The sequence below is a fragment of the Perognathus longimembris genome, chromosome 4, assembly GCF_023159225.1.
Source record: "Perognathus longimembris pacificus isolate PPM17 chromosome 4, ASM2315922v1, whole genome shotgun sequence".
NCBI classification, from domain to species: domain Eukaryota; kingdom Metazoa; phylum Chordata; class Mammalia; order Rodentia; family Heteromyidae; genus Perognathus; species Perognathus longimembris.
This window is the reverse complement of record NC_063164.1, coordinates 62,437,297-62,455,663: the sequence shown is the minus strand read 5'-3', so window position 1 is coordinate 62,455,663 and position 18,367 is coordinate 62,437,297. Positions and strand designations below refer to the sequence as shown.

Below are 18,367 nucleotides of genomic sequence, written 5' to 3'. Positions count from 1 at the left end.
CTTGCAGCTTTTTAATGGTTAATTGGAGTTAAGAGTCTCATGGACTTTTTTCTCTGTCTTGCTTCAAACCACAGTCTTCAGATCTCAGCCTCCTGAGTCACTTGGACTAGAGGCATGAGCCACTGGCACCAAGCTTGAAAGATTTTGTAAAAGATTAAACATCTCAAGTTTTTCTTTAGAGGGAGTTGATGTAGGAAATACTTCTTAGCCCACCCCCCCAAAGCCAAGTTGGAGCCTTTTCATGAAGTCACTTTATGTATTTTTGTGTTTTGTTTTTAGTCTACATTTTAAATAAGTAAAATATGTACAGCGGTCATTAATGCAGATAAATTAATAGTTTTTCTTAATTCAAGAATTTGCTTAATTTTCTTATCTGAGAAGTACCCAATTCTACAGCTGTTAATTTGGTTGTTTTAAATGTGTACCCTGCTTTCCTGCTGAAACATGTGATTACAAATCTTGGCTTTGGTATAGAAGCTCATTTTGCCCTCATTGTGAATATGTGTTTAGTAGTACGGAAAGAGAGTTTAGGAAAGAAAACACATCTGTGCTTCCACTTTGAAATACTGGGTACTCTCTTTTTTCTGTTGATGAGTGTGGGATAAAAGAACTCCTTTCTGTTGTAACTGATGCATGTGCATGTAGAGTTTCTGGTGATGGATGGCAGTAAGTAGGACATGGTAGACAAGCAGGATGGAGCAGTAGTGAAAATATAGCTAAAAGTGAGCTGGGAAGATAGTATGGGCCAACGCAGAAACCAAGAAGAAATGAGCCAAGAAGAGTCATTGGGGAGCCATTGGCAGAAGCAGAAATTAGGAAGTTTAGAAAGGTAGAGGAGATAGCATGAGGCATGTTGGATAAGGAAGAGGTTCTATTGCAGGTGTTCTGGCATGAGAAAGTTTATCCTCGCTTAATGTAAGGCCAGGCATATGGGTTTGTGGTTAAAGAGTGAGGAATTGTGGAGGGGAGGAAGACATTGGGTACATGTGGTGAAGATGGGATTCTATCATGCTGTCCAGTTGGAACAGCTGTTGACAGAAGGTCTCTCTTAATGGTTAATTCTCAGTGTATGTGACCTGTTCTCTCTCATTTCCATCCCCTATGTTGAAAGGAAGGCAAAAATCAATTCCTCTGAATTGAGCAGCAAACATTGAGTTTACGGAGCTGTCTGTCCAGTTCAGATTAAGCCACCCACTGAACTCTTTGTCCCAGCTGATGATGCCCCTGGTCTTTGACTAGTCTAGATACCACTGTGAAAGGATTGTTGGGGTTCTATGTAGGGTTCAACTGATGTGAGAGGAGAGAGATTTAAGGGTTTTATTGGACTAAGAAAGGAGGTTATAAATAGTTGCCATTGTCAACTTTTCTCCCCTTGCTGGAGGCAGAATTGGCCACCTTTCTTGCCAAGAGGAGGTATGCTTGTATCTGGCTATGGGCCGAGATGAATTCAAGAGCAGCCAGGCAGTCTTGCTAGACTGGCCAAAAATCACACGTGTTCTCACTCCTGAGCCCTGAGTTGTGATTCAGCTTCATCCGCCTCCATGGGGACTAACATTATGATATATAAATAAATATATGTATATATATTTGTACATATATATACATATTCATGTATATATATATATATACATGAGCTGCAAGAAGAGGACTGGAGGCTTCCAATTCAGCTAAATTAAGAAACAGGGTATGTTTTCACTATTTTAAGGAGTGAGTTGGGGGATAGTTTGTTTGTATTTGTGGACACATGGCCACATGCAGAAATAACCACGGTGTGTTGCAAGGCCCAGCAGAATTATTGTGTTGGTTGATGAGGAGGTGGTTGCCTAATAAATTGAACTTGGCAATTAGCAAAGGGTGATGTGTTTTGTAATCCTCATGGAAACTCTAAAGTGTCAGTGGAGTTAATTAAGACTGTCACATTAAAGTGTAAGGTTTTTTTTGTCTAGGTCATTAGATCTAAAGAAGAGACTTGAGCAACTAAAACAGAATTTGAGTTTTAACCCATGTAGGTACATGGATGTGATGGGCAAACTCCAAATTTCTAGGGTTTAATAACAGCATAGTCACAAGAGTTTCACTTTTTAATTTGAATTTCTGCTTCTTATTCTTCCTTTGGAATTTTTATTTAAGTGTCTGTGACCCTTTGGGTACTGTCAGTAGTAGCATGTCAGTATTCACTAAATGAACAGAGTCTCTGGAAACAGCATCTTGTAAAATGCCTTTAAATTTTATGTAGACTTGTGGAATAATAAGTTACTCCTAAATGCTTAAAATATTCTTTTCAGATTCTGCTGCCTCACTTTGGTTTTGGTTGCCTTGTAGCTTATTAACTCTTTGACTCCTAGTTCTTTGAAAATTTAAATCAAATAAAGGAGTGAGCACCTAGAATTTGTTTTATTAATTTATAAGTAATACTGATGGTATGTAATTTGTATATTTCCCCATTTGGGAAGTAGACTCAAACTGATGAATATTTCTTTTTAAACCTTTTTTTTTAAAGCAAAGAACATGTTTGTTAGAGTTTGCATGCCTCTGTAAACATCTTTAGGAAATATAAAAACATTCTGCCTTGTCATTATTTTAAAATATTTTTGAAACACAGAAAACAATGTGACTTATAGAGTCCTTACATGCCATGCAAAAACCTGTGTGCCTGCCAAATGTTTCTAATAAGCTGTGTGACACATAGAATAGGACCTTTATAAATGAGCTTCCTGTTACTGGTCTAGTTTATTCCCCCCACCCCAAACAATACCTCTGCCTTATGAAGAAACAACTCCTAGACAAATGAGCATTATTAAATTATAATAGAACTCATGGCTTTATCTTTATTTCTTTGAATTTGAGACAACCACATAATCCACTCAGATTTGCTTTAATATATCATTAATAACTTACGCAAGCTGTGCTAGGGAGGGGTGAGAAAGTTTTCAGTCTTATGAGTCATTGCTCGTTGCAGATCAATCTTAAAATATAATGAAACTTGTTTCTCTGGTAGTCTGGTTAGCAAATAAAATTAGAGTACACAAAACAGAATAATACACAACTATATTACTGGGAAAAAGAAGTCCTTGCTATTAATACTATTACTACTACTATTTCAGATGTTCAAAAATATATAAAGGACTAAAGAATAACAGTATAGAAAAATGAAAGAATAATGGTACTGACCTACCTTTTACTTAGGTTTAGAAATAAAAAATAACTATGCAGTTCCCCTGATCTTATTCTTGCTTTCTCAAGAAATACCCTTTATCCTGCTTTATTTCTAGCTTCTTAGACGGTGAAACACTGTTCTGCTAATGGTTGAATGAGATTTAGTTAAGTGAAGGTATAAAAATGGGCCTGCCTGGTATGTGCCCAGTGCAAGGGAGACTAGAGGTGCACATTTTTTTTTAGTAAATATTAAAATTTTAGGTGGTAAAAAGCATGGTGTTAGATGCTGTTTGGGATGAGTCTGGTAGAAGATTAAAGGCCTATAGGCAGAGTGATTATAATACTAAGGAGGAAGAAATGTGGACTAATCTAAGTTTTGTGGTGCATCAGAAGTTCAGGTGAGGATCCTAACCATGGAAAATATTTAGTACTAGTGCCTTAAGGTTTACCTTGTAGTATAATTTATTGAGGCTGCTATAACAAAATCCAGATATTTTATAAACAGAAGAAATGCACTTCTCACATGTTCTGAAACTGGGAAGTCAAAATCAAGATGTTTTCCGGTTTTGTGAATAGGGGCTAGTTTTATGGTTCATGGATAGCCATCCATCACCTATAACCTCACATGATAGGAAGGGACCACAAGCCCCTCCTTTTGTACAGGATCCAAATTCCATCTTGAGGGCTCCACCCAAAGGCTCTGCATTCTAATACCATTACCGTGGGTATTAGGATTTTACCACATAAATTTGGTACAGGAGTTGCACACACATTTATATCATCGCATCTGGCAACAGAGTAGGATGGAATGGGCAGGAAAAGCCTAGAATCAGGAAGAATGGCAAGAAAATGAAATCAGTAGTAGAGTGAGAAAATAAAATCTGAAATGACTCCAGGGTCAGGAAAGAAGAAGTGGTAAATGAGATGTTGAGCAATAAGTACAAGGATGACAACTTGAGTCTGTGAGGATGCTGACAGAGAGATTGCCAAGTGTTTTGGTTTGAATTGGTTGAGGAATGTTGACTTTAAGTGCTGGTGGAAACATCTAAACAAAACTATCCATATATACTGAGCATATAAACTGACCAACTGTTTGTTTGGCCATCATAAGATGATTACCTAAGTTAAGACTATGGAGAAGATATGGTCTTCTTGAGAGAAGAGGACTGAGAAATGGTGTTCTATTTGTGAGCTGTGAAGAAGAGGTAGAAGAAGGGCTGGGTGCTGCTACGTCACACCTGTAATTCTAGCTACTCAAGCTGAGATCTGAGGATTATGGTTTGAAGCCAGCTTGTGCATAAAGCCTGTGAGTATATTATCTCCAGTTAGTCAGCAAAAAACTAGGAGTAAAGATGTATCTCAAGTAGTAGAGCACTAGCCTGAGTGAAAAAGTCAAGCAGGAGACTGAGGCCTTGAGTTCAAGCCCCGGTACACCCCCATACACCCCTCCCCACAGAAGTGGAAGAAACAGCAGAAGGATGAGTAGGAGAAAAAACTCCCAAGATGACACCCTAGTAACTACAGGCTTTTCCTATGTGTCTTTTTACAACAACCTCTACTTTCTCACTTGCGGTAGAGTTTACAAAGTCAAAATCTATAGAAAAACCAAAAGAAGTGTAGTTTAAAAAGGAAAAGAAGTGGGCTGGGAATATGGCCTAGTGGCAAGAGTGCTTGCCTCATATACATGAAGCCCTGGGTTCGATTCCCCAGCACCACATATATAGAAGTGGCGCTGTGGCTCAAGTGGGCAGAGTGCTAGCCTTGAGCAAAAAGAAGCCAGGGACAGTGCTCAGGCCCTGAGTCCAAGGCCCAGGCCAAAAAAGAAAAGAAAAAACAAAAAGAAAAAGAAGCCAGTTGCTGGTGGCTCACTGACACTACTCCTAGCTACTCAGGAGGTTGAGGTTTAGAGGACTGTGGTTTGAAGTCAGCTTAGGCAGAAAAGTCTGTGAGAGTCCATCTCTAACCATTAAAAGCCCAGCTGGAGGTATAGTTCAAAATTGTACAGAGCTAATTATGAGCAAGCAAACTGAGTCAAGTATGAGGCCCTGGGTTCAAGTCATGATACTAGGGAAAGAAAAGAATATGCTTAGTAGTGCTGTTTTAGGAGAACTGTGATGGTGAATGAATAAAAGTTATAAGTAAGTGATAAGATGGAATTGATGTGGACAGACCCTTCTGAACACCTAAGAAGTTGATGAGGAAGGGATCCTATCAGAGAGAGAGAGAGAGAGAGGTATGTGCCTGTGTTTTTTGTTTGTTCCAAAAGAGGGAAATTTCCTTTATCAAAACAGATTTAATGTAGAGATTCTTTAATTTGGACTTTTAGGGTGTCCCTGAGAGCCTGTCAGGGGTTTTTCAGTCAAAACTGTTCTTCTACTAATAAAAATGAGTTGTCAGTAAAACTTCTGTGTCTGCTCTTCAAGACAGGGCACTACTTAAGTTGTCACTACCAAATACATCAGAATGAACAATTCACTGAAGAATGTCCTTGACAAAGCACTAAAAATAATGAATGTCATTAAATCTTGACCCTTGAATACCTATCTTTTTTAATATTCCATGTGATGAAGTGGAGAGTCCTCATAAAGCATTTCTGCTTCATGCTGAAGTGTGATGGTTGTCTTGAGGTAAAGCATTTGTGTGATTGTTCGACTTGCAAGCAGAACTAGCTGCTTTTCAAATAGGACATCATTTTTATTTGAAATAATGGGTGACAGACCATGCCCAATCAGAACTGGGTATTTGTCACACATTTTCCTCAAATGGAATGAAATGAGTCCTCACCTCAATTAAAGAAAAACACCTTACAAGCTTAGTTGTCATATTGCTAAAGCTTGACCTTTCATGTGAAAATTAGTTTTTTGGGGAAATTTGCATCTGTCATATTGAACTTGATGGCTTCCCTGGAATTTTCAGTTAGGATCTGTGGAAATATTGATGAATGTCATATTTTGGTATTATGTAATGAAGTGTGTCAAGCATTTTCAAGGTCTGAGAAACCACTATTTTCCAATTGACCCAGTCCATGGTGTTACAGACTCTTGCATGGGTAAAAGATCTATTTAAAACAGAGCAGTCTCTGGGGTATAGCTCAGTAGTGCTTGTTTAATATGTACAAGGCCCTGGGTTCAGGCTGCAGTTTCAAACAAAACCATAAAATTGATAATTGGGTGTTATAATAATAGTATACAAAAAGTTCATTGACACATGTTCAAGGTCAGCATCAGAACTTCTAAGAAATTTTATTCATCAAATTTTAGTGGGTTATCAGAGAAGAATATATATGTAGTTATCAATAATTAACTAAAAAGATTCCTGTTTTTTACCACAAATCTGTGGTAAGCTGAAGTGGCTCATGTGCTTCAGCCACAAGAGCATCCTCTGGAAGTACATGCAAGGTTCAGACCCCAGCACCAAATTCCAACAGACTGAGTAGAGGGGATGTGAGAATCCAGCCATCTTCGAGTAATCACTAGAGGTTTGTGAAAATATAAAACTATCATTTTCCCAAATTTCTTAAATTGAAAGTATACTTTTTAAAACTTGAATTGTTAACATGTGGTAAGTTTCAATTTTTTTATTGTTATTATGAAGGAGATGTACAGAAGGATTACAGTTTAGAAAACAACAGGCTAAGTCAGGTAAAGAGTACATTTCTTTTTTCTTTTTTTGTTGGTCATGAGGATTGAACTCCGGGCCTGGGCACTGTCCCTGAACTTTTTCACCTAAGGGTAGCACTCTACCACTTTGCAGTACAGACCCACTTCCAGTTTTCTGATGGTTAATTGAAGATAATAGGCTTATGGACTTTCCTGCCTAGGCTGGCTTTGAACCATGTTCCTCAGATCTCATCCTCCTGAGTAGCTAGGATTACAGGCTTGAGCCACCTTCACCCAGCTTAAGAATACGTTTCTTTTTGGACATTGCTACCCCTTCCCTCACTCTCTCCCAGTTTTCCCCTCCCATCCCCACCTACAAGTTATATAGTTCATTTTCAACATAGTGTCTAGTAGGTATGTGGTAAGTTTTTAATCTTAAATCAAAATACATTTAAAAATTGTTAATTTCTAGTGGTATAACAATGCTAATATAGCCCTTATAACCCAAATCTCATTGGAGTCCTTACTAATTTTTGAGAGTGAGTCCACAGGCTAAAATGTTTGAGAATTCACTGGCTTGGAAAATAAGAGAAGCCACTACACCCCATTAATTCTGGCATGATTTGATGTTTCAAATCATACTGCTTATTCAAGGGAGGGATGGACTACCTTCTCTGATGAGCAATCCATCACTACTTCATCCTAGTGTTCCATCTTCCCATCCACAGGAAATGACTCAAAGAAGACAAGGAAAATAGAGATGAGAAAATATATTTAAAAGTCTAAAAGCTATCTACACTTGAGGGAATTGGGACTTACAGCTAAGTGACAATAAGAGTGAAAAGGGAGATACTTTGAAAGAAGAAATGGCTGGGTACCAAGGACTTATGCTTGTAATCTTAGCTACTCAGAAGATTGAACTCTAGGAATTGCAGTTCCATGCTAGCCTAGGCATGAAAGTTTGTGATATTCTTCTCTTCAATTAACTAGCAAACCCCCCAAAGTGGAGCTGTGGCTCAAGTGGTTAGAGCCCTAGCTTTGAGTGAAAAGGCTAAGGGTCAGGTTCTGAGTTTAAGCCCCAGTACAGAGAGAGAGAGAGAGAGAGAGAGAGAGAGAGAGAGAGAGAGAGAGAGAGAGAAATGTAGCCCAGTTAATAGTGGAATGTATTCATGTGCATTCCCAGGCATTTCATCTAGCTCAGAATGACATTGTCAATCTTCACCCAGGGATCCTTTTGCCAGAATGAAAAGTTCAGTTAGAGAAAGGCTTGTGTGTGTTTTTGAGAGAGAGATGGACAGCTGCATATTAAGGAATACAGAATGAAGGCAACCTTTTTAAGGAGAAGGCTTGTAGAATGACATTTAGAGTAAGGGGGCTGGTGGAGTGGCTAAAATAGTAGAGTACCTGTCTAAAAGGTGGAATAATATGAAAAGACAATTTGAAAACCTTTGGAAGAAATAAATTGTGTTGGCTTAATGGATGCAAAATAAAATTTTAAAACGTTCATTCATTTTGACCCCCTAGTAAAGTTTTAGAATTTTGCCAGTAGCAAAGTACAGGTTGGATAGTGATGGGAATCATGAATTATTATCTCTTTTCAACTCACCAGTAAGCCTTAAATTGCCATAGTTCATCACTCCTGAAGAGAGGAGAGTCAGATGACTATTTTTTTCTTCCAAGAACTGAGGACTAAACTCAGGGCCTTGTACTTGCCAGGCAAGTGCTCTTCCACTGAGCCCCAACCCCAAGATTTTTTTTTCCTTAATGGCAACTTTGAGAACTTGAGTATTTGTCTGTACTGTGGAGGCAGCAATGACTGTACTGGTGGGGAAGCTTTGTAGGTATTAGGTTCTAAGGCCTTCAAGCAAGTCTGAAATGAGCCATAAGCCGTGGCCTTCTTATTTGTTATCTGGGGTAAATTTTGTGGCAGCCAACCCTGTGTATACAGCTATCTCTACTCCACAGTAACTGCCAACTGGGAGATGTTTCTGGCTCTTTCCCCAGAGTGTTCATAGTGTTTCAGGTAGACTTTCTGGAGCACTGTCACCATGGAGCAAGATTATAGAGATTGATTCAAAAGGAAAGAGAGGACATTGAAAAACAGCAGCTAAGATCTTCCCCCTTCTCCACTTCTTCCCTTTTCCATCTTCATCTTGGTATCTTCCACTAGTCCAGTTGCCACCTCTGATAAGGAACCACCGAGCTTGAGGAAGACAAGCTGGGAGTAGGAATTTTGTCCTCTGTGGTTCAGCCCTGGGTGTGCCTGGAGTATGTCAGTTTGGTTTGGTTCCCACCCTCCTTTCCCAAATACCCGTCTACCTTGAGAATCTAGCTGTGGTTTGAAGCCTGTGGTGGGAATGTACCGTCTGGAAGGCAGTGTAACGGGGTGTGGTCGACCTACCCTGAGGTGGCTCTCTTCCCATGTTGGCACAGGGCCCTCATGTTGTGAATTTACCTGAAAGGATCCAGAAACATCAAGGTTCTAAGCCCAAGACAAGCAATCCTTGGTTAACTTACCCCTACAGTTTTCTAAAATAACTGAAAAAATATCCAAACATTAAGGACAAGCCAGTGTTTCCTGAAGATATTTTCAGTCTAGTTTCTCTCATAGCTGCCATGCAAGTGCATGACTTAGTGACTTCTGTGAGTGAGGACAATCTAGACAATTGTCTCAACAAGCTGTTGATCTTTTTTTATTTCTCACAAAGATAAAAAATTAGCATTCCACTTTGTTGATCATATCATATTTCAGTGGTAACATCACCATGTTCTTTCTTTATTTTACTTTTCTAAGACCTCACAACCTGTGGATTTCCACCTCTAGAGAAAATAGGTTCATGGCTATGTAGGTCTAGGTTTCCAAACAGTTAATCCCAAAGAGGAAACATTGTACGTTTATATTCATCTTTAAGTTCCAATTGGCCTAAGCACAGTTTGTGCCTTATTTCATTCCAATGGATGTTGATTTAAAGTAGGAGAGATGTTAGAATGATGTTGATATTTGTCAACCATAATTATTATTATGCCTTTGGGTATAAGATTAGCCTCCAGCTCAACATTTAAATCGAATCCCAGGAATAAAATTCTCTAAAATACAAAAAGCCAAATAACTAACCTCAGGTAAACCTAAAAAAAAAAACAAAAAAAAGTCATGCTTCTTAAGAAGCATTGCCTGTATAACCTTCTGAAAATACAGGTTGGTTTTTCTCATCTTTGCATGGACAGGACTGAAGCCTGTCTCTTAGGACATGTTTCCTGGGATTTAAAAATCTTTGTTTCAGTACAATTCTCAGATTGGTGTTGGAATTAGAATTTCAGTTTTGACTTTCAGTGCTATGGAATATCTATTACCAGTTTGCCACCAAACTCCTCCTGACTGTCCTGGTCTTACTTAATGAGAACTTCAATTTCAGTTTCAGCTCGACACCTAAATGGCCTGGGCTTCTGCCAACATGCCACTGGGGTTTTACATTATTTTGGCTTCCTGTGGCTTTGGCCACCCAGTGTTTTTTAAGGTAAAGGTTTTTCATGTGACATGGGAATAGGAATGCTATCAGATAATGAAACTAGGCTCTTCTGGCTCAGGTCAGATGTTTCACCCTTTGTACTTGAAGTCTCTCTGGTACTGTTTTCTTAATCTGTCATAGCCACTTAATTAAAACGTACTACTAGAGCACAGGCAGCATTGCCAATTTTTATGCATTTTATAAAAAACACACAAAAGCTCTAGACAAGCAGCTGTAGTGCAAACTCATCCAGTTGTGATGCTGAAATTCCCCAGAGGTGCATCTTCATTGTTTCTTTCTTTGTTCCAGAAGCAAAGGCCGATAATGAACCGAGCTGTTCGCCGGCAGCTCAAGAACTGTTGACAAGGCTGGGATTTTTACTGGGAGAAGGGATCCCCAGTGCCACACACATAACCATTGAAGACAAAAATGAAACCATGGTAATGCCCAAGGAAGACACTGCATTTCGTACCTGCTCAGAGGAGAAATGAAATGATCACCATTCCCTGTCCTCCCCACCCCCCACATCAATGGAGAAGTTAATGTGTGGTCAAATGAGTTCTGGGCTATTGTGTATTGAAATTCATTGCAAGAATTTGTTTCTGGGTTTTTGCAAAGGGAAAGGTAATCAGGGAAAAGCAGAAGGGAGCAGAGCTTAAAAAAAAAGTCCACATTCACCTTCTAGTCACTACCTGGAGAATAGTGGCTGTGTGAATTAAAACGGCTAAAAGAATTGTTTTGTAATGATGCTATGCTTGGCTTTATAGCAAACATTCTTTTTGTCTGGCTGCTTCTGGTTATACTTTGTGTGTGTGTCTGTGTGTCTGTTTTTATTCACTGTTAGGAATGGGCAGGGTGGGGGTGGGAGGACAGTGTTAGTAGCATGAGAAAGGATTTATAGGTGATGAGGCAGAGACAAAATGGATGAGATTAAGTGGTTTGTCTCCTGGAAGGCATGCTCCCCATCCAAGGGACAACAGCCTCTTCTACCTCTCAGCTGTGTGGATGGCAATGATGGCCTAGAGCATATGACCTCTGCCACAGGTTCTCTGTGCAGAGGTAGTGTGTGTTGATTGAGACTACAGTGGTCACCAGTCTCCTTTCCTGAAAGTGAGCCCATAAATCTGTAGGAGTTGAATCAGGCTGCTGTGCTTGTGAAACATGACAAAAGCAGAGTCCCCAGGTTTTCCATACAGAGGTCAAATAGCTCATTTGTCTTCTGCAGATTTTAAACAAGAGGAAGTCTACCTGCTTTCCATTTCTGTTTTTAAAATGTACATTCCCACTAAATTACTGCCAAGAGTACCCTTTCATTACAAAAAAAGAAGATATTTCTCTTTGAGTGCTTGGAAGACCGTGTGCGTGCGTGTGCGTGTGTGTGTGTGTGTGTGTGTGTGTGTGTGTGTACTTATTTATAGCTGTTCCCTCTGTAAACTGCTTTCTATTTTCCTGTTTGGGGTTTTATTGTTGTAGTACTGAAAAACAAAGCCTGTGTTGAAGCACCTCCTGTGAATGCTCTAACACCTCCTTCCATTCATCTTGCAGTGCACGGCTCTGAGTCAAGGCATCAGTCCTTGCTCTACACTAACAAGCAGCACCGCATCTCCTAGCACCGATAGCCCCTGCTCAACCTTGAATAGCTGTGTCAGCAAGACGGCAGCCAACAAAAGTCCCTGTGAGACCATTAGCAGCCCTAGTTCCACCCTGGAAAGCAAGGACAGTGGAATTATAGGTAAGAAGCACACAGCTCGGCAAGGTAATGGCTCAATGCATGTCACCCAGAGAACTCACCAGACACTTCTTAAGAGAGGTTTAGTATGGTCCGTGAAGGTTGAGCTGCCAGGGCCTTCTGTATTCTGTGCAGACTGCACTGGGGCAGTGTGCAGATGAGAGAATGAAACATCATCAGCTTTTTTACATTCCTTGATATTTATTTTTTAACACAGGGCTCATATGGTAAGAAATTAGATTTTGCCTATAAAATTACAAAAATCCTTTCTCCTTACCAGTTGCTTCTATTTGTTGGCTATCAGGTATGCCTAGGGCAAATACCAGGGTGGTGAATCCTTGCATATGAAGTTTTCCTGGCACCATCCCAAGGTCTCTTATTTACCAGGTCAGGCACATGTTCTGTATAATTTTTATTTGTTCTATGTCAGCAGTGGGATTTGAACTCAGGGTCCCACACTCTTGCTTAGCTTTCTTGCTAATGGCTGGCACTCTACCACTTGAGCCAAACCTCGGGTCTCCTTTATAGTTTCTTACAGTGGGATCTAAAGACAGGATTATCTACAGAAGGCTTTCTGGAGCAATACCTAACCCACACAATAGGTGTGTTGCTTCTGAAGCAAGAATCAGGGGAAACACAGTTCTTGGTGATCTGAGAAACATTTAGTTGGCCTCTTTGCATTTTCCTTTCCTTCAGTAGGAAAATAAAGGATTTGGATTTGTTCGTGGCTTCTAGAATAGAGGGTATATTAGAGTCATGAAATTTAAGGGTGCCCTTTCCCCCTTTTGTGCTGGTCCTTGGGTTTGAACTCTGGGCCTGGGTACCACTTGTCACGACTCCACTTTTTAAGAGTCTCATGGACTTTACTGCTGACAGTGACCTTAAACCACAATACTCAGGTCTCAGCTTCCTGAGTAGCTAAGATTATAGGCTTGAACTACCAATACTCGGCTGTGTGCCCTTATTTTTATATTCCATCCCAGATAAGTTACCTGGCTGCTTCTGTAGGTGGGCTTCAGTGTCTGTGTCTTGGGTTTCCAGCTTGGCACATTTCAGATAGCAGACAGGTGAGTCCCTGCAGGGACCTCTGCTCTAAAATTACATTTTGATTTTACAGTGGCGCTCTTCTGAGCAATTAACATCTTCCCTTTTGCTGGCAACACATGTCTCAGAATGTGTTTTATTTGACTGAACACTACTTGCACATTAATATATAATCAAATGGAGTGACGTTTCAGTTCCTCATTCTCTTAAGTCACTTGCCGTTTCCTTCAGATGAAACTGGAAAGACAAGCTACAGTTTCCATCCAGTTTGTGCTTTGGAAATTATTCCAAAGACCTGCAAGGGACGTGGGAATGGGAACTATCTGTAGACCATTGCCTAGGTTAATGAGGGATTCCACAGCTTTGGAAAGGTCTCTTCCCTCTGTTTTAGCACATTAGTGGGTTTTTGTTTTATCTTCATTGCTTTATCAAGATATAGTTTATATACCATAATAGCTATTAAACAATTGAATGTTTTCAATTTAGTGAATGTTTTAGTGTATCTGTCACCAGTCTAATATTATAAAAATTCTCACCATCCTCCAAAGAAACATTGTACCTCTTAGAAGCCATTCTCTGCCCCCTCAAGCTTCCCAGGTCTAGTCAGCCTACAGCCTACTTTGTCTGTCAAGCTTACATTCTGAACATTTCATGGGAATGGAGGGACAGTTGCTCATAGCAAATTCAATTTCCTTCCAGTTAGCTTCAAGGCCTTCCACTGGGCTCATTCTGCTGATTCCACATTCTTTTCTACACTCCTTCTCTGGATGCTGTGTGTAGTCTATGTCAACATACTTTTTCCAGTGTTTTTTCTTCCTTCGTGCCCTATTTTTCTGAGTTATTATTCATGGCAGGTTGATCTGTGATGTGGTATCCAGGTGACTTTTGTCACTGCTTTCTTAGTTCCTGTGAAGCCTGATTTCCTTCAGGGCGGGGGGGGGGGGGGTGTTACTATCCTTCAAGAATTTGGCCAGTGCTACCTCTTTTGGGTAGCCCTTCTGTCTTTATTGTACATTCTGTCATTGGCATTATATGCCTTTGGTTATAAATAAGACAAATGTTTGTTCTTATACTTACAAAATTTTTAGTAACAGAACCACCCACTCTTTCTTCCATCTATCAATCCATCCCTTTGTGCCAATTCTCCCAGTTTGATCTGTCATACTCAATGCTGAACTTTTATGATTATTTTTTTATTTTTTGAGTAATACTTAGAATTGAACCCCTAGATTTGCATATGCTAGGCAAGTTCTCTACCATTGAACTATACCCTCAATATTTAAGAAGATTTTGATTTTGGTTTTTGTATTGTCAGTGAAAGACAGGTTCAGGAGACTCTTAAACTAACACTTGATTTAATGTAGTCACACCCTAGCTGAGAGTGATCAATCTCTGTACTACATGGTCTGCCTGGCACCTCAGTTTTCCTTCAGTGTACTTCTGTGAACTCAAGTACATATGTGTGTGTGTGTGTGTGTGTGTGTGTGTGCGTGCGTGCGTGTGTGTGGTATATAGATAGGATTGCAGCTGTACACTGCCACACCTGGCTCCGAATATCTATTCTTTTGTCTGTTATGCATAATTTTGTCTTCATATGGACAGGGGTCTCATTTTTCAAACCCTCTCAGCTTCCTAGCCCAATGCTGGCAATGAGAAAGAATTGCTACTACTATCAAGTTGCATTGAAGGTGAGAACATTTAGTTGATTTTTGAAGAATTATGTAGGATTTCTATCTTCAGTGAGTTTGTCAGACTTTTTAATATCTATATTTTAGCCTTGCCTGGATGGTGAAGCCATCATACATTGCATGTCACTGAACCTGTCCCTTGTTTCCTGGCTCAAGTGAATATGCTCCATCAACTCAGATGACAATGAAAAGGTGCAGCAATTGAGATGAAGGTGGGGAGGAGTAAAGAAGGGGTTGATCGAGTCTGTCTTTCCTGGAGACCACAACTCCTGGGGATCATGCTCATCACCCCATTAGCTGAACTGGCGGGGTGAAAGATTGAAGGTGGATGAGAGGAAAACATTGGTCTGCTGACAATGTGTCTCTGTTCTTTCCTCCATGATCAAAAGAATTAGAACCTTTTGCCAAGGCATACATGGAGGTGTGGCAGGGAGGAGAAGGAACAGGGAGCAAGAATCTCTCTGGGTAGACTTTAGCCATAGATATTTGACGAGACAGGAGTGGTGGAACCAGAGAGGGACATGCAAGCTCCTGTGCCTCTTAGTGGAGAAGGTAGTGGGGTCACACTTGTGATCTGTAATTGCTGGGGTTTTGGTGTGCCTTTTGCCATCTGATGAACATGCTGACTTTATAAGGTATACCTGGGAATGGGGCAGCTTTGGGGCATCTTAAATATTTAGGACAGTAAAATGTTAGCCGGCAGAGATGAAGGTGAGACACTCTAATTACTTGCTTTGGAAGGCCTGGCAGAAGCTTGTGAAATGAACTGGTGAGGATCTATGTTCTAAATTACATAAGGCATGGAGATGGAGGATGTGGATTTCCATTTATTTTTCCATTTTAAATAGTTAAAATTTGTCTTCCAGTAGAGCTGGGCTGGAATGACAGAGGCTTTGGGGTGGGCTGTCCAGAGTGCACACAGCTGCTATAGTATTACATGCTTGGGGCTGTACAAGGCTGAAAGCAATGCTCCACGTGCAGTATTAGCACAGTTTATTCAGGGCATTCAGGGGACATTTTAGACCCATCCTTAAAAATTCCTTGGCCTGCCTGACTATTTAAGCTGATTTCCGGCATGCTGATTATATTTAATCTAAATACTTTGGCTCAACAGATGCAAGGATGGGAAGCCTGTGTTCCCACATGCCCGGGCAGCCTCCTTGGGGATGCCATCAGGTGCTCTGCCTGTGTTCTGTTTCCAGAAAGAAACAGGAAAAAGAATGGGCATGCCAGTGACCATTAGAAGAACTTACTGGGTCCCTTCCAGTCTTGCTGTATAGAAACCAGAGCTTAATAGGCTACCTGCCCCCACCCCAACCCCAGATACACACTCTTTTTAACTTTATTATGTTATCCAGAAGGGAGTCCCACTTTATCCTATTTCAAGAGGTTCAAGTTCTTCTAACATTAATGTCTTTAGAAGTATAATCATTCTGTCATGTAGAAATACTGTTTAAGCTGGATGAGATTAACTGAATTCCCTGAGTATCATTTTTTTTAATTTTTTAAAGTAAAGGTCTTTATTCCTTACATATTAAAAATCATTGGCATTACCTAGAAGTGTCTGATTTTCAAATTTGCAATGTGAAAGTCTTCCAAATGTGAAATCCAGCTGTACCCAATCAAGATAAAACAGCTTTCAATTACTTGTGTTGAGAAGAAAACTTTATATTTCTTTATAAAGAAGCTTTTAAAGGTGCTTCTCTCTGCGTGAGAAAACATTCTTCTTGGTGACACTCCTTGAGACATAACTTGGCTTCTAGCTATTACAAGTGGAAATTATAAGATATATTAATCTCAACCTAGAAAGAAATGTGTATTTACTGGAAAGCATATGAAAACCAATCTGACTTAAAAAAGCACTACTGGAAATAGTGGGTTGAAAATACTTTGCAAGTTAAATCTGTTTAATTTTTGTTTCTGTGTGTGTGTGTTTCAAGATGAGCTATTTCCCCTTTTAGGCAGAGGACAGAAACTGAGAAAGACTAGATGAAGAAAAACAAACCAACTACAGACATACTTTAGAAGAAGATTCTTCTTTTCCATTTAATAATATATGCACCAAGAAGTCCTTGCAGGTAGCAATTAGAAAACTTCTGGCTGAGTCTGAGCCCAGGAAAAGCCAGTCTGCCCTCCCATGCTTTTCTTTTACTAATCTATATTTACCTGCCAACATTTATAGTTGCCAAGTAGCATCCTGAATCTGCGTGCTCTTGTAAGTCAGTGCCCACAGACAAGACTCAAACAGGGACCACCTTCCCTCCCTCTGTGCCATCCCCCCAGTTTATCCACCTGCCCTGTCCCAGTACCTGAGCTGGAATGGGCCAAGGTTGCCTTCAACTGTCTTCCCCATTCCCTTTCCTTTCCTCCAGGTTCTGGCATTTGTTTCCTCTGCTTTGAAGCAAGGGTGCAGGTATGAACTTTTTTTTAGTAGGGAACACCTTAGTAGAACTGTTTGTCCTACAGAGTGGCTTATGGTAAATAATACTGGATACATGGTTAGTACTCTGCTGCTACTTGCTCCAATGTGATAATATTTGCTTAGGACATTAAAAAAAAGTTGTCATTGACTTTTATCTTCCCTGACTCTTTCCTGCCTCCTCCCAGGCTTATGAAATGAAAGTGATTTCAGGTTAACTGGAGACATTTATTTCCTGGACTTTGAGTCCCTGGGGAAGATGAGTAGATGTAGAGGCACACAAAGATGAATTAATTGCACTGCCTTTCATTTTTAACTTGTTGTAAATCCTGCCTTTTTTATTTTATGCTAATGCTGCTTTGTTGCCCACCTGTATTGCCCCACTTATTAATAAATTGGAATGCTTTGAAATTGATTTGGTAATAACTATTTAGAGTATTTCAAATCTGGGTTAATATTCATTTTGCTACATTGCCTGCAATTTTAAGATCATCCTTAATTATAGAAGCCTTTTTAAAAAAAATCTCTTGGGTGAAGAAGGAAGTTTTTTTTTCTTTACATATATAATTTGGTAATATATTTTTGATGTGGGAAAGAAACCGTTGGTGGTGGTTCTAGTCAGCAGAGTGCCTGCTATATTTTTATTCACAATGTGGTTGAACTTTCCCGACTGTTCTATTGGTGCAGTGGGCATTTAAGAGCACGGACTATGTTCTTGGAACAAGTTTGTTCAGTACTGGTATAGAATAAGTTAGCACAGTGACTATTTTAAAAACTTTACTTTGCATCTACTACTTTGTTAATTGCTGAGAGGTGGTATTACACGTGGTATTAATAGACATCTCCATGGAGGATCCTTGTTGTAGGGACATAATACTAACAACTGAGCAACTTAAACCCTTTTCCAAAGAAGTTGAAACTCCATGGAGTCATTAGACTGTAACAGAATCTCCAGTGTGAATACATTCAGTATGCAGGTATGTGAAGCTTTGCCAGAGCACCATGCCGCATACTCTTGCTAGAAATTGTCACATCGTTTATAATCCTGACACCCTTTCTGGAAACTGTTTTCTACTGTACCAGGCTACACTGGGCAGTGTTCTTGTTGAGAGAGGAAAGTCCAGCCCTCTCCTCCCCCGCTGCCCTGCCCACAGCCGTTCCCTTTTGCATTTCCACAGTCAGAGTATGATAAATGTGCTGGGAACTGTAGCTGGGTCCCTGGCCTT

General features: G+C 40.0%; 1 protein-coding gene across 15 annotated transcripts in view; it reads left to right on the top strand.

Annotated features, from left to right (window-relative positions):
- The window catches only part of Tanc1 (tetratricopeptide repeat, ankyrin repeat and coiled-coil containing 1), a 235,544-nt gene that overhangs the window by 151,473 nt on the left and 65,704 nt on the right, over positions 1–18,367 (top strand). For 13 of the 15 annotated variants that reach the window (XM_048345390.1, XM_048345389.1, XM_048345388.1 and 10 more), the window contains 2 exons: positions 10,571–10,701; positions 11,807–11,993. In XM_048345390.1, the coding sequence (XP_048201347.1) occupies positions 10,571–10,701; positions 11,807–11,993 (318 nt within the window). The remainder of the gene's footprint in view (positions 1–10,570; positions 10,702–11,806; positions 11,994–18,367) is intronic. The other 2 variants (XM_048345393.1, XM_048345391.1) reach the window with 1 other exon arrangement.